Source organism: Anser anser (genome assembly GCF_964211835.1).
Source record: "Anser anser genome assembly, chromosome: 1".
NCBI lineage: Eukaryota > Metazoa > Chordata > Aves > Anseriformes > Anatidae > Anser > Anser anser.
In genome coordinates this window covers 24,802,770-24,818,654 of record NC_139720.1, presented here as the reverse complement: position 1 = coordinate 24,818,654, position 15,885 = coordinate 24,802,770, and the positions used below count along the sequence as shown (strand labels likewise).

Sequence of the window (15,885 nt, the reverse complement as noted above, 5' to 3'; positions counted from 1 at the left end):
CAATGAATCTTCCTTTCAAACTGTTGTTGGTCTGCCCTTGAACTTATAAATCCATTGAGTCCCAAATACCATTGTCAGGGATATCTGCAGGTCTGACTCTCTTTGCAGGAATAACTTTGGTTTTGAAGACTTTTCTGAACTCAGCTCATGCTCACATCATTTGCTGTCAGCAGTCATTCTCCATCTACCTTCTCCATGGTCTGGTCTGGTTCTACAGACTTTGTATGTTGTGTTTTCCAGACTAAGAAATCCTAGACTCTTTTTTCCCTCAAATATCACAAATATATTCCTTGTTGTTCCTTAAACAAGGAAGCCCTGTCACCATATCTTTGATTGCCCTCTTTGTTCTCTCACTCTCACTCTTTCACAACTTTACTACATCAATTTTGAGGAAAGAAAGAAATGAAATTTAGGGATTTGTGTGTATATAATGAGGAAAAAAAAAAGAAAAAAAGACATTCTAATGAATCATTTTGTATTCAGAGTCTGAGTTAGAAGTGGCAAGAGACAAGAGGATTTATGATCTAAGGATCCATTTAGAGGATTTATGGTCTAAGTAACATTCCCTGGTTTGTTCTCTATTTGCTTTCTAATAATTACTAATATTGTATTTGCCTCTCTTTTTAACATCTACCAATTCCTGAGATAATATTTTCATTGAGCTATTTATTATAACCCAAAATCTCTCTTCTGAGTGGTAATAATAATCTCAGAGCCCATCATTTTCTATTAGAATCTAGGATTCTTTTACTTACATGCATGACATTACATATGTGTATATTAAATATTATAGATTTCAGTTGCCACAATTGATAGGCAGCTCTGAAGACTGAATAGTTGAACTAAGATATGTCTAAGTTTTCTGATTAAATTTTGTTCAAATTTAAGAAGTTGCTCTTTCTAGCAATAGGTGTTCTGAGATCTTAAAACCCACTACAATGGAATAACTGTCTTGAATATTTTTAGATATTAAAGAGGAATATCATTTTACTTAGTTATTCTTTTCCCTACTTGAAAAACTTGTGCTTTTTGTTTCTGTGTGCTAGGAGTCAATATCTCTGCCTCTTTTTATTTCCCTATCAATGTATCAGCATCACTGGTGTTACTGTCAGAAGAAGGAAGAGCTGTGAATAGTTTATTCTGAGAATGCCTTGAATGCTGACAGATAGTGGCTATTTTTAAGCTGGGTTATTGCACATCAGCATATCTTTGCTGCTACTTTGTTGCTGTTTTCTTTTGTCCCCAGGTGAATGGTAGATTTCAAATATATACACTTAAAAAAAACAAAAACAAAAACAAAAACAAACAGCATATAAGCATTTAATACATTTAAAAACAATGAGAATAATGGCAGCCCAATACTAGGTCAGTTCCACAATCTAAGTTGTGTTTAGTTCCAGTTGTAAAATTGAAACATACCCTCTAAAACTTGTTGGTGGTACAATTTGTTGTAAGTGCAGTTAAAATAATAAATAATAATAATAATTCAAGAAAAAGACAATTTTTGCTTCATTTGCCAGCAGTAAATTGTTCCTAGCATTCAATCTGCATTATTTGAAAACTTCTCTGTGCAGCATCATCAACAGTGTTTACCCAAGCATGATGATCATGACAAACTGTTCCAGGGACTTTACATCCATTGTGTTTGTAGGATGGTACTTGCTGTAATAAGAAGGCCACCAGATTCACAAATGAAATAGGAGAAAAATGGTAAATATGATGTCAAAGTATGAAATACTGTTTGATTAGATTTGCAAATAAGCCAAAACAACTTGCTTTTGGCTGGAGTTGACTTAATAGATCTCAGTTTAATGGGTGGTTGTGAGGTATTTTTATTTATTTATTTATTTATTATTAAACGGGCTGTTGTTAAAGCATGTCACATGCATAGGAACTGTTTGTTTACTCTGCACGATCACGTTTGGTTCTATGCATGCCTTTCATACATAGCTGGAGCATGCGATGGAGTTTTCCATTTTTGGTGTTCTGTTTTCGTAAGCATACATTTTGTTTTTTTCTTGTCTGAATTTCCTGTCAGGATGTACTCTATCTTTAAAAAGAGGGCAGCAGAAAAAGAGCCTTTTGACCATCAACACCACTGAAAACAGTGTCTTATTCTGCAGTTACTGATTGAAAGAACCTTTTTCCCTGGGATAGAGACCGTTTCTTTACACACCATAAACAGGGCTTTACTGACAGTAAGAGCTGGGAGGTAGACCAGTGAAATTGTTACTTGTAGACTTAGTTCACTGCTTGGGTGACAGAAGATATGATGGGCTTCTTACATGGCTCTGAGTGGAGGGCCAAATTCAGTATCTGGACAAGGTGATCTCACAGGTCATGTCCTCAAAGCAGGGCAGGGAGACACTGCATCAGGCTGCAACAACCTCCAGCATTCATGCAGACCTAATCCTACCTGCCCCTCTACAGAGAGACAAGCAAAAATGAAACCTCTCAGGATGTCATGCTACTGTGTGTTTGGGACCTGGGGAGGAATCTGATTTTAAATAATTCCCTCATACCCACTCTTCATTTACCATTTCAGGGGTTAGTCTTTTCTGTCTCTGTGGGAAACTATGGTGTTGCTAGCAGGTAACAATGCAGTAAGATGATATGCTACTGTGGTAGTAGCTGTGCTTGTGTTCCCAATTTTCCATTTAATAACCCAAGCAGAAATGAATAGGAATGCTAAATAGCTGTGTGAAATATTAGTTTCATTTTCTCTGTTCCTGCATAACAGGAGGGAAAATAACCAAATGTCCCTTGAGGCATGTAAGTTCATATAGAGCATTGGAAGGGATTTCCAATTGGAGTCAGAGCATTTTACATGGCCATGCCTCTCAGAGAACTGAAAGCACTGTCAGGAAATCAGCCAGTGGTGTATTTTTCTTCACAGATAGCTTTTTTCTGTGGAAAAATATTGCCAACCTTCATGGAGAATCTTGAAAACACTTGTTTGCAACAGGTAGTTGAATAGTAAGTACATGTCTCACAGTATACTACTAGACTGTGAAAGAGAAGTTGATTGTGACTGAACCGCTACTGTGGCTACAAGTGAATATGGAAGGAAAAAGACAAATTTACTCAGTGCTCATATACGTACTGTAGTGGGTTTATGTGTCACAGTTTTGGTAGCAGGGGGCTGCAGGGGCAACTTCTGTAAGAAGAATCCAGAAGCTGCCCTATGTTAGATCAGAGCCAGCTCCAGCCTGCTCCAAAAGGGACCTGCCACTGCCCAGAGCCGAGCTAATAAGCAATGTTGTTTGTGCCCCTGTGACAGCAGATTTAAGGGGAAAAAAAAACTGCTGCACAACAGCAGATGGGAGAGTGAGCAGTGAGAAGCAGCCCTGCAGAACCCAAGGTCAGTGCAGAAGGAGGGCAGGAGGGGCTCCAGGCACGCAGCAGAAGTTCCCCTGCAGCCTGTGGAGAGGCCCCTGGTGGAGCAGGCTGTCCCCCTGCAGCCCATGGGTCCCACACGGAGCAGATCTCCACGCTGCAGCCCGTGGAGGAGCCCCCGGTGGAGCAGGTGGATGTGGCCCGGAGGAGGCTGCGGCCCATGGAGAGCCCCCGCAGGAGCAGGCCCCGGGCCGGAGCTGCAGCCCGTGGAGAGGAGCCCACGCAGGAGCAGGGGGTCTGGGGGGAGCTGCCGCCCGTGGGGGACCCGTGCTGGAGCAGTTTGCTCCTGGGGGATGGACCCCGTGGTACGGAGCCGTGTGGGAGCAGCTCTTGAAGAGCTGCTGCCTGTGGGCAGCCCCCGCAGGCTCAGTTTGGGAAGGACGGCATCCCGTGGGAGGGACCCCGCGTGGAGCAGGGGCAGAGAGGGACCGTGAAGGAGTGGCGGAGATGAAGCATCGGGGACTGGCCGCAGCCCCCTGTCCATGTTCCTCTGCACTGGTCGGGAGGAGGAGGTGGAAGAGGGTGGATGGGGGAAGGTATTTTTAGTTTCTTTCCTTTGTTTCTCACTTCTCTACCTTGTTAGTAATAGGCAATAAATTTTACTAATCTCCCTACAGTGAGTCTGTTTTGCCTGTCACGATAATTGTTGAATGATCTCCCCGTCCTTATCTCAACCCTTGAGCCCTTAGCATCGGATTTTCTCCCCCTTCCCCTTTGAGGAGGGGGAAGTGAGAAAATGGTTGTGGTGGAGCTCGGCTGCCCACCTGCCCACCATACATATATATAAAAATAATCTGTTCGGTGTTTGCATTTCAGCCCAGCATTTCTTACATCTCATGTGCTACTAATCACTATAACCACTCCGCTCAGCAAGTATTGAGGTTTGAAGCTGTTCTTTAACAGATCTAACAAGGGGCAGCTGTCCCACACTGAAAGCATCAGCTAGGTACAGGCTGTTGTTGCCAGAAGAGGCAGAGTTTGCAGAGAGATTTTTTTTTTTTTCAAGATCAGCTGATAAAGCTGGGAAAAACAGATAACTAAGATTTCTAGCCCATAAACCTTTCATCAGATCACCCGCTTTGCCAGAAGAGATGGTATTGAAGCCTTTCCCAAAGCTAGGCCAGGCAGACAGTTGCAAAAAGTCAGGTTTAAACTGTGTTGCCTTTAGTGCACATAACAGCCTAGCTCTTTTCAGCTGGTTCTTACTGAGAACTAAAATAATAAAACTGAATCGCCTGAATAGACTTTGTCTCTCCTGTAGCTCTTCCCAGCATCTGATAGCACCTGGCTTCTATCAAACCCTGATCTCTTTCTGAGAGGAAAATATACACCATCTACTGTCCTTGGGTTTAGCTTTGAGAAGCTGTTTGGTTACATCTGTTTAGTAAAGGGGCAAATCAGTGGTTCAGTGTCACCGTTTTTCTTCTTTTTGTGTGTTCTTGGTGTCAGACAAATTAGGAGAGTAATGACTCAGACCAGTCCTGAAACTGAAAATAATACAACTATACATGGATTCTAAGAAAATAGAACTCCCTTAATATATATATATTTAAAGTCTTTATCTATTTGTTAACAAGTTTTTAATTATCTTGAATCTCTGCTAACATGCCAAACAAAACTGAGGAACACAAAAATACTGTTTTCACTTTCCATTTTTTATGTTATTACACACACACACACAAAAAAAATAAAATAAAATAAAATTGAGATCCTATGCTAGTATTCCTCCATGTAAAGGGGCATTTAATATTAGATACTCATGGTAAAAACAGTATTTTGACCAGAAAGTTCTGACACATTTAACTTAAACATGGCACTTAATGATTTGAGGTTTTGCTGTTGTATTATGTGTCTCAGGGATACTCCTAGTGAAGGCAGTCATAATCATTCCAGGACAACATACAGCTTTCACATCTACCTTTTTAATGTTTTGAATTTACACTTGGGTTTCTCCAGCTAACTAGAAACTAAAAATGGAAGACCACCAGATTCGTTAACATACTGTATTGTACATACCAAGAGATGCTGGTGGTACAACCTTCGTATCAGAAAGAAAGGAAAATAAAAGCTGCATAAGAAACCCCAAAAGAATTTGACAAATATCAAAAACAGTACTGAAAATGAAAATATTTACTACAAGAGAAGCAGAAGATAAATGCAACAAGCAATTGACATTGTTCTGAAAAAAAACATAGGCACTCTGTGGTACAGGCTATGAAACTGCACAAGCAGTTTTAGTGCAGACATTTGTGGTCATGTTTTAAGGACACTAAATTCTTGATGTAAAGATTTCAAATGGTGGAGAGGCTGACATTCACTGGTGATCTGTTCGAAACGTTCATCACTCTCCATATAAAACATTTCAGTGTATCACCTATTGAAGGGGAAAGTTAACTTGGCAAAAAGACTATGTCAGGACCAGATTATCTCTGTGTAGCAATTCATTGTGGAAAACTAGGAAATAGTTGTGCCACCTATGAATATTGTGGTTGCTGTTCAGTATGTGTGCCTATGATGGGCAACTGGGTTTGTGGTGTAAATAAAAGTGAATTCTCAAAGAAATCCTATAAGAAAGGGAGTACACTGACCTATCCAAAGCTTTTCCAACACCTGAACAGATAACTACATTAGCAGCTGATGGAGGTGATCCTTTAGTCTTGTCAGATGGTCACAAAACTTTGACCACAGCTGAAAACCTGGAGATGAAAAGGTAATAAACTGCTCAAAAAATGGTCCCCAGCAGGATGAAGAGGGGGGCTGATAGCTCTGCAAGCTCACACATACACAAAAGCAACATAATCCAGATATGTCTATCCACCGACTTGAGAGGAAAGCGAAGTGGAGGTATACCCTAGCAGCCAGGAATTAATGCAGTCTGGCAGGCACTGGCAGCATTGTATATTCATAGATATATTACCTCGCATTTGGCCGTAATAAAATACCTATGTAAAAAGTAAGGTGGTGAAAAATCATCTCTGGAGAGACTGAATATATTCCTCCTTTACCAGCTATGGCCCTTAACAAAGTAACTCATTATTCCATGCTATGTTCTGGAAGTTGTTGAGTACCGTAAACTTTATCCTTTGTATTTTAATAATATCGGTATGTATCACTCTGTAATATTGTATGATTCTTACTGCTACTGAGAAACTGAGCCAATTGCAAAGTGGTGTAGGAGCTAGTGTTTATCTTGAATATACCATCCAGGGGTATTAATATTTTGGATTGCATACACCTGTCTGTGTTTGAGCATGTTTGCACATCTATGTGTTTTGAGGTTACTACAGTGGTTTCCTGATGTCTGTGTTCTTTCAAAAACACAAAAATCAGCTGACTAACAACATTTTCCCTTAGGACAGCCTTAGAATAACCTTGTGCTGGGGGATATCAGCAGAGAACTTATTTCTTGCCATGACACCAGACATGTGTTGAACAAGAACTGTCATTCAAAGCTTCTCCTAATGAACCAGCCTCTATTGTAGGGAAACTGTACCCTGAAAGATGCTGACCTTGCATGAGAAGACACGTCCACAGTCGTCTTTTCAAATACAGTTGACTGTGTGAACATCTTGGCAATTTCTCCTACAACTTTTGTTCACTCAGAAATTTCCAATTTGCTTCACGGCAAGATATCTCTAACACCCCAAACCAAACAGCCAGGTAGAGCAGGTGGGCATCAAAATGAAAAACCGGCAGGGGAGTTTTTTCTTTGTTCTTCTTGAAGGAGAAGCTGGCAGCAGCAGCCCCCATGCCCGAGGACTACGAGGCCCAGCAGAGAAGCATACCTATACAGCACCGAGTGTTTTCACACTTAAGTTGCCCACTATTAAAAGTCACATCACATCCGTGCAGAGTAGAGGGTTTCGCTCAGCTGGGAACAGTATCTCAAACACAGAAACCATTCACGCTGCCCCCGGGCTGCACCTCGGCAGCCCTGGGATGAAGCGGAGGATCGTGCTTGCCATCTCGCTCTCCCAAAGCCTCGAGTTATTATTCTCGAGGCTTTATGAGGATATATGTTATTAGCCTATCATTCAGCGGTGTCTCTAGCCCCCCACGTGGGACACGCAGAGGTGTTTTTAGGATGCCTTTTACAACCAACTTTTCTCACCAGGACACCCGAGCTTGGTGCTGGGAAGGCCGGGGCAGAGCAGCCTCAGCCCGGAGGCTGTGTGGCTGCTCCCTGCCGGCTTGGGGTGTCTCGGCTGGGGCTCCCAGTGGGTCATTTTACGCTTCTTGTTTGGGTGCTCTTCGTTTGTGGGTTGATTTGGTGGTTTTTTTTGTTCTTGTTTTGTTTCTTTTTTTTTTTCCTCTTGTTTTGTCTTCCCGAAGAAACGATGCATGCCAGTGCCCGCGCCCTGACCCACTTCTAAGGCGGATAATGGCATCCTGCTGCTCCAGCCCCTTCCCCCGCTCCCCCTGCAGCTCCCAGGGGACACGCACCCGTGCCTCCCGGCTCGGGGAGCAGCCTGCGAACAAACGCCCCCTACATCCAGGCCGGCAGCGCCTCCAGCCCGGCTCAGCTCCCTGCGATGCCTCACACGGTTGCCCTCAGCAGCAAAAGCGGGCCCTGAAATCACCGCCGGGAGCCGTCTCGGCCACGATGGCTTTTTAACGGGGCTCCTCCGGCCCCGCCACCCGCAGCATCCCCGGGAGTTGCCGCGGCTGCGAGGCTCCGCGGAGCCGGGGGTCGCGCCGCCCCTAATCCCGGCGACCTCTGAAAACCCAGAACCCCCCCCCCCCCCCAAAAAAAAATAAACTTTTCCTTCGCACGGCTGTGTCTATGTGGGGGTGTCGGGGGGGGGGGGGGTGTGTCCCCCCATTAATGGATCCCTTCTGCTGGGGGGTGCGATGGAGGTGGTGGGGGATAGAGGTGGGAGCAGCCCCCTCCCACCCCCCCGCCGCGCTCGCTCCGGCACCCACGCGCTCGCATCCCCCCCCCGCGCACGGGCACGCGCACTCCCCCGCGCGCACACGTGCGCGCCCGCCCAGCAGAGCGCGGTCCCCGCCTCCCCTTTACCCCCCCTTCCCCTTTACACCCCCCCCCCCCCCGAGCTTCTCCCCTTTCCGCGCACGCACCCGCAGCCTCCCGAGCATCCGCACCCGCGCCCCGCACGCTCCCCCCCGCAGGCACCCGCGGCCGCTCCGCGATGCGCTGAAGCCGCGGCTCCCCCCCCCCCCCCCCCCCCCCCCGCAGCTCGTCCCCGCCCGCCCGCGCCCTGGGGGCGGCCGCCGGGCGCGGCCGCGGAGCGGAGCGGAGCTTTGCCGGCTCCCCCCCCACACCGGTGGGGAGAGGTGCGGCTGGGCGAGCCGGCGGGCAGCAGGGCAGGAGGCTGAGGCAGCCGGACGGACGGACGGACAGGCAGGGAGGGGGGGAAAAGGACGGTTTTGGACATGCTCATTCTAGGGCGCTTGGTTGCCTGCATCCAGCTCGTCTGTATCCTCAGAGTGGGTGAGTGCGATTTCCGTGAATTAACCCCGGGGTTTGCGACCAACTTTTCTGCCCGCTCCGATCCCTGGTGCTGAGCGCTCCCGGCGTCAGCCCCGGCCGTGGGAACGCGCCGCCGCCCCACGCGTGGCACCGCTTCTCCCGTCCCGGGATGCGGGGTCCCCGGTACCTCCCGCAGCTCCGCTCCCACTGAGCCCCCCCGGAGGGGTCCTCACCCACGGGTGGCGAGAGGGACCGGGGGAGCCGCCGGCAGGCACCGGGCTGCCCCGCGTGGGGCACCAAGTCTGACTTTGCCCCTCGCACGATCCGCTTGGAAGAGAACCGGGGACGGGTGCAAAATTTCAGTCCAAAAAAAAAAAATCAAAAGATTTGTTCTCCAAGAACTGGCAGCGTCAACGATTGCCCTCAAACGAGATAAAGCTGCCTTGAAAAGCCAAATATAATTCATTCATTCACACAGGACATGGCTTCCATATAGAGTATGGATTCATATATAGATTTTAGGAGGACTACTTATGTAACCAAATTAATTTTCAGCTCATTGAGATCTGTGCAACTGGAGTGCCTCATAAAATCATGCAGTGCTCTGTTGTTCGCTGTTGTTACAACCAGCGTGAGTCACTTGATGCTGCTAGAAGTGCTGTCTTAAATACTTTGCCAAATAAATATTAGGAGCTTAAGTGATGGGGTTGGTATTGTACTGAATGCTTGCTTTGAACTTATACACGTCTGTCAAATAGATCACTAGAAAATACTAGTTGATCGCTTGTATTTAAGCATGAGGAACTTAAAAACTTCAGCCCATGATATATAAAACCAGTTTTACAATAGGTCTCTCGTGATAAAGTAGACGCTAACCTACATTTTCCACCCAATAGGTGGTGCTGCTTCTGAAACCATGAAGCTCTATAAACAAAGATCGGGGTTAGGTGACTGAGAGTGAAAGCAAGACTGTGCGGAGTTCTACTCGTTGGCAGAAATTACTTCTGAAAAACGTTTTTACCCCCTGTCTGAAAGTTCAGTGAAATATTTCGACTATAAATTCGAATTTAACTGACCTTAAACTAAAATGTGTGATCCTTGCATTGGTAACATTTTAAAGTCACTTTTAAACTTACCTATTTCTAAAAACAGGGTACTTAAGCTGAAATGCTTCTCTCGTACTGGTTTGGTAAAGAGTGACTTATCTTAAAACTTTTGGAGAGTTTTCAAATCATCTTTCTTATCCTGCCAGCCTGTTTCCTAAGATCAGATGTACTCTTAGGACTATTCAAGGGACAAAATTACCAGGTGTCTGTATATATGTATGGAGGTATACGAAAATGTGTGAGTATGGATCAGCATATTGTGTTATGATCATAGCACAATACAGCATGATTCCCTTTTGGAGACTGACTTTCATGTTCAAATGATCCTAGCACACCGTAAGCAATGCAGGACACAAACATAGCTTTACTAATGAAACTTCTGTTTTGTTAATAATTTCATCTTATTCTTTTTTAGAGATTAGGTGTTTTTGTATAGTGTAATATTCAAATACTTGGTGTGCATGTGGATATTATAATCATTAATTTAAAGGTTCTGTCACTATTGGAAAACACAGTGTTCTTACTCACACATGAGGTATAATACAAGCTGCAGCTACTTTTTTTTCCCCCCCCCCCACTGGACCGACAGGCTATTGGTTTCAGACCTGACCTGAAGGGACACCCTTTCTAGATGTGATGTGTGATTTGGTCTCAATGGTGGCTCGTTCTGAAGTCTCACAAGCTAGGCTCCTCAGTGTGTTCAATGGCATGATTGTTCCCAAAAGTGAACACCCTGTACAGGTTATTAGGCAGATTTAGTTAGATTTCATTTGAATATGTTCCTCCTTGAGTATCTCTCCTTAAGTAAATATGCTTTCATCTGATAGGATTAGTTCATAGGATTAAACATTTGATTAGAATATTGACATTGCTTTCTTTTGTTTTCTCATAAAAAATGAAATAAATGGTGGCTCCTAGGGCTTGGTGAGAGAGAACTGGGTCAGACAGGTTGGCTCTTACCGTTACGCATCTCTGATACAGAAGACACCATGTCACATCACAACCAGGGCTCTCTGAGTGGGGCATTGCTGAAGAGCATGGCAATCTGCCTTTGCTTTCTGGAGACTGTGCTTGCTAGCTGGAGGCAAAGCAACATGTCGATCCTGGCCTCGTCTGCCTGTAGTTTCAAAACATGCTGTTGAGTTTTCAGCAGGTCATGTAGAGAGCTGTACAGGAGGTTCTTTCCAGTGAATCTGTTTGGGAGTTTTGCTATTGCCTCTGGGAGGTTCAGCAGGAAAATCTCAGTCTCATATGAGTTTAGAAAAGACAAGAAAGCCAAATCAACCTCTCTGATGAAAAAACTATTAGAGGAGACTGAGGCAAAAAGTTCCTTTGGGAATGACAAGACAGTGACAGTTCGTTCTCTGTATTATTGAAGAAATGCTTAGGGGCTTGGTTCTAATAACCCTGCTGAGATATGAATAGCACCTTCCTCCACAGTGCTACTGAAGCCAAGTACTGATGTAATTATATATGGAGCAGGGTATTATCCGAGTATTCTCAGTGAGTGCCATTCAGCGAACTTCAATGGAACTACTTGTGGAGTAAGATGCTATTCAGGCACAAGTAAGGGCACATGAGAAGTCCTGTGTGATTATTTGTGAACAGTTCTGTGTATTTAGAAAGAGATTTGCTATGAAGTTTTTTTCTGTTCCTAAATTAAAAAAAAAAAAAAAGAAACTGTGTGGACAATCCACTTGTTTTTTACATTTTCCTTTTAAATGAGAATGAGAAGTATATGAGTATATGAAGAGTATATGAATGTGTAATTACATCTATTCAACCTATATTTCAGGCTGAAAATAGTCTTTGAAATTCTGCCCTGGCTTACTGATGTGTTCCGTATAACCTACTTAAAGTCAATGGGGTATGTCCTTTTTGTAGCTTTTGTCTCATTGTGCTTTAGGAAAAATATCTGGAGTCTTTTCGATAAGTAGGCTATTTATGAATCTGTGTAGGCAAGAAAATGTTAATAGAAAAAGGAACATGTTTTAACAAATTACATTATAATTGTGGCTAAATTTGAATCAAAGAGATGTAAATATTTAGGCAAGACTTAAAAAAATATTCCCTGCTCTCACTAGGAAAATGTATGGGTAATTTCCCCAAATAATGTAAAAAGTCTCACCCAAATTAGCTCATCTACACCTTATTACTATCACTGTCTGACCTCAGCCAGCATTTTGCCTTTCAAAAGGCAGCTAATTAAACTCTATGAATTGTTTAATTAGCTGTGTTTCACTTTAATTTTTCACTCTCTAGAGAAAATCTCTCATTTTTGGCTTGTTTCTGGCATTCCAGTACCATGTCTTTATTCACAAGAAAAGTAGTAAAGTTTCTCTAAGTATTCTAGTTTTTATTATACAGCGGACATCCGGACTGTATTTCCACACTAGCAGACAGCATACATCTCACTACCAACAAGAAAAGCAACTTAGCAACTTCTCTGCTCTTTATTGGATGGCTCCAACTAAGGCTTAGATTTCTAAATCTGATCATGCTTGCTGTTCATTCTCATGAACGCACATTTAGGTTCAATAATCCCTTAGACTGTTAAATGAATAAGGGATCAGAGCCTTCTTATTAGCTCTAATCTCTCTTTTTTTTTTTTTTTTTTTTTTGACAGCAATTTTGTAGGCCAGGTATTTGGCATAATTCAGACTCAATTATAGCAAGGTAATATTACTGTACTTTATTTTTAATGCTTTAGCATATTTTACAATTAAGACAATATTCCTTTGGATGATGATGCATGGTTCTTACGGAGAAATTTAGTCCTACATATAAAACATGAGGCTAAAACAAAACAGGAATCTGAAGACTGTTTAAGTATCCATTTTAATCATATATATGTTCTGTATGTATGTACCATTGAGAATTATATATATTGAAATCCATATATACTGTATGGATTTGGTTTAGGTTCAAATACTGACAGGTATGAAAAGTCGTGCAGAAATTAATGACAGTTAAAAAAATAACATCACTGTAACCCACACAAGTCTATGGAGCATATCTAAAATAAAGCTGTAATTTCCAGTGTTTAATCTATACAGCATATAAGGAAAGATTTCTAAATTATATTTGTCATTACTTCACCCCTAAATATACTCCTTTCTGGAGAGAAATTAAATGAAATATAAAAAATTACTGTGCCAATTTGAAACTTTTCTGGCTATAATCTGGATTACAAATCAGGATGATCATTTATGAATTTAGGCACTTGCTGTTTCTTAAGGAAGGCAATTTCCTTCATTTTCTTTGCTCATCATCTAAGTGGTCACTTCCCACTATGAGTTCTCTAATTAGGAATTTAAGGGTGAACAGATTCTGTTCTTTCGCTGACAATTTCAATTCCTCTTCAAACATGCAGAGCTTCTCAGTATTCCCCTTAGGGCCAGGAAGTCTGCAGCAGTTCCGGAGCCCCCTTCTCCCATTTAACAGTGCGATTCTTACAGCTTCATGCACCATTTATGCGGCTTTCCTGTATGAGACATCCTTTGGCTATTCAATAAGCTGCTTTTCCCATAAAGACAAAAGTTACCTTTTTCAATACAAGTCAAAGTTTCTGCATTAGAAAGATAAATCAACAGAAAGAAAAGGAATTAAAGTATTAAATAAACAGAATCCACTAAATTAAAGATATTTTTTTCCAAGGAGTCTGTAAAAGAAACTTGGCTCCAACAGGTTGTGGAGGAACTGCTGGCAGTGAAGTACTTTTGAGGGAAGGTATGGTCCAGGTTGCTTGTTGAATACGAAATACCAGTGTCAGTCAATTCAGTCTTGAAGCTCAGGTGGAAATGAATGATTCAGTGGAGATTTTAGAAATTAAATAGGGATGTGTATATATATATATAATTTTTTTCTTTACAGGCCGTTATTGCGAGACTCTCTGGTTAAAGTACAGGCTTTAAAGCATTGTGAAGTATTATAGCCGAGGCATGCTTCTCAGAAGCTCCTATTGCTTCCCTCTTCTGAACCATAGTTAGACTTAGGTGTTCTTTGTTCCATCAGAAGTAGCTACATTTCACCCTAGCAACTAATATGCTTCATTCCTAATAAAAGACTCCAGGAGCTGTTGTTTAAATTAGCTAGTTTCAGAAGTCCTTATTCTGGTAAAAGTCCCATGGACGACAAAAACACTATGCTACATCTGGTAAAGAAAGCTCAGCACTGAAAGTAGGATGCCAGTGGAACTCAGATTCCTGAATCCACAATTTTAATTAAGAAGTTTACTAACTCAGCTAGTAACTTCAGGGTCTTCCAGGGAAGTTTTCTGGCAGGGGGAATTCCTCTTCTGCGTATGCCTTTAAGTGACCTGATTGTTTACTTCTCAGTCCATCGTTCTTTCCTAACTTTAACTGGGATCCAAAACCAAATATGATTTCAGATGACTTTCCCCATCCCTAAATCAATAAGGCTTCCCTAATTATGTCCTGATAAGATCAGGTGTCTTGATCTGCTGCTATTTCTGTTTAAGAAAAAGGACAAGGTGTTGACTCTGTCTTCTCATGGTGATGCCCAGCGATTAAGTATTTTACCAAGGAAATACGTTCTAGAGGGAAGACCTGTTCAGAGCTAAAGGGGTTTTTACCTAAATATTCCATCTCCAAACACCAGGTTTTGTCAGATGAGAAGCTCTTCATGCTTTTGTTTAAGCTAAAGAATTTTGTCTTTAAAAAAAAAAAAAAGTCAAATTCTAGGAATTACAGGGAAAGCATAGGGAGAATGATATCAGTTATGCCACCGCATAAAGTCACAGCTAACCCACTTCTTAAATCTTGTGTATGCTCATGTTCCCCTCGTTTCTTAAAGGGCACAGTAGACTTGGAAAAGAGTAAAAGAATATCAGTGGGGAAGATCACATGTATTTATTTTCATGAATGACTAGATAAGCTAAGTTCCCTGTTGAGAACAAAGACAACTAAAGAGTTTGTTTTATAGCGCATCCTAATCTCATGAGATAAAGAGAGTAGATGGGAATAGATTCTTCACTGACTCTTCTAATATAAGTGCAAGGGGACAACAAATGAAGGCTGTAGGAGCCAAATTTAAAAAGGAAATGAAATAACATAAAGTAAATTGATGGTTCTTCCTTCAAAAGGTGATAGATTTGTGAATCTCTGCTGTAGGTTGCTGTGAGAGCAAAAAGTTTTGAGGAAGTACTGGACAAGATCTTGAAGTGAAATCTACTGAGGGCTGCGAATCGGGTGGAAACCACATCCATTTCAGATTTTTTGTGGAGCTGGAAATAGAGCTTGGGAGAGTTTGGAAAGAGATTTTTCAAACATATCACAAAAGTTTGCATTTTTCTTACTGTTCCTTAAGCATCTGCTTCAGGCTTTTGGAGACAGGTCTCTGCATCAGTAGGATAGTACAGCAAGAGAGGAAATGTGAGACATTATCCCTGCTTCCACTCTGTATTTCATTATTTCATTTCATTCTTGCTGGATACAATGTATAAATCACCACCACTGCCTTTTTTCCAGTTGTGTTCTTGAAACTTTTTCCTCATTTCTTTGCAAGTTACAGACGCTCTTGGGAGTAGATTCTAGGTTGCACTTCTGAAGGACCCAACATCTCAAAGAACAAATCTCAGATATGTTTCCACCTACTCAGCAATTTACATTAGCTGTTCTGGGCAGCTGAATGCCCTTTGGACAAGGCAGTAGCTCATTATTGCGCTGACTTGCTTGTTACTGCACTGCAATTTTCCCAGTTCACCTAAAGACAGTGTAGGAGTCTGAACTTCAAGGTTCTGGAGCCTACATCAGGTGCCTAACAGCTAGGTAATTCAGCTAAATGCTGTCTCACATCTGGGCTTTTGCCAGGTCTCCTGAATACATAGCTTATGCTGCAGCTTCAGATTCAGCAGCTAAAAGGTGGGCTAGACATGGCTCGTCTACTTAGCATATAACAAGCAATATTTACTTCTCTAGATTTCTATAGCAT

At 42.6% G+C, this 15,885-nt stretch overlaps 1 protein-coding gene across 10 annotated transcripts in view; it reads left to right on the top strand.

The window, feature by feature from the left end:
* Positions 1-8,532: 8,532 nt before the first annotated feature.
* Positions 8,533-15,885, top strand: part of PTPRZ1 (protein tyrosine phosphatase receptor type Z1) — a 139,995-nt gene continuing 132,642 nt past the window's right edge. For all 10 annotated transcript variants that reach the window (XM_083831003.1, XM_083831002.1, XM_083831010.1 and 7 more), the window contains exon 1: positions 8,533-8,848. In XM_083831003.1, coding sequence (XP_083687129.1) covers positions 8,791-8,848 — 58 coding nt within the window. In that variant the 5' untranslated portion in view covers positions 8,533-8,790. The remainder of the gene's footprint in view (positions 8,849-15,885) is intronic.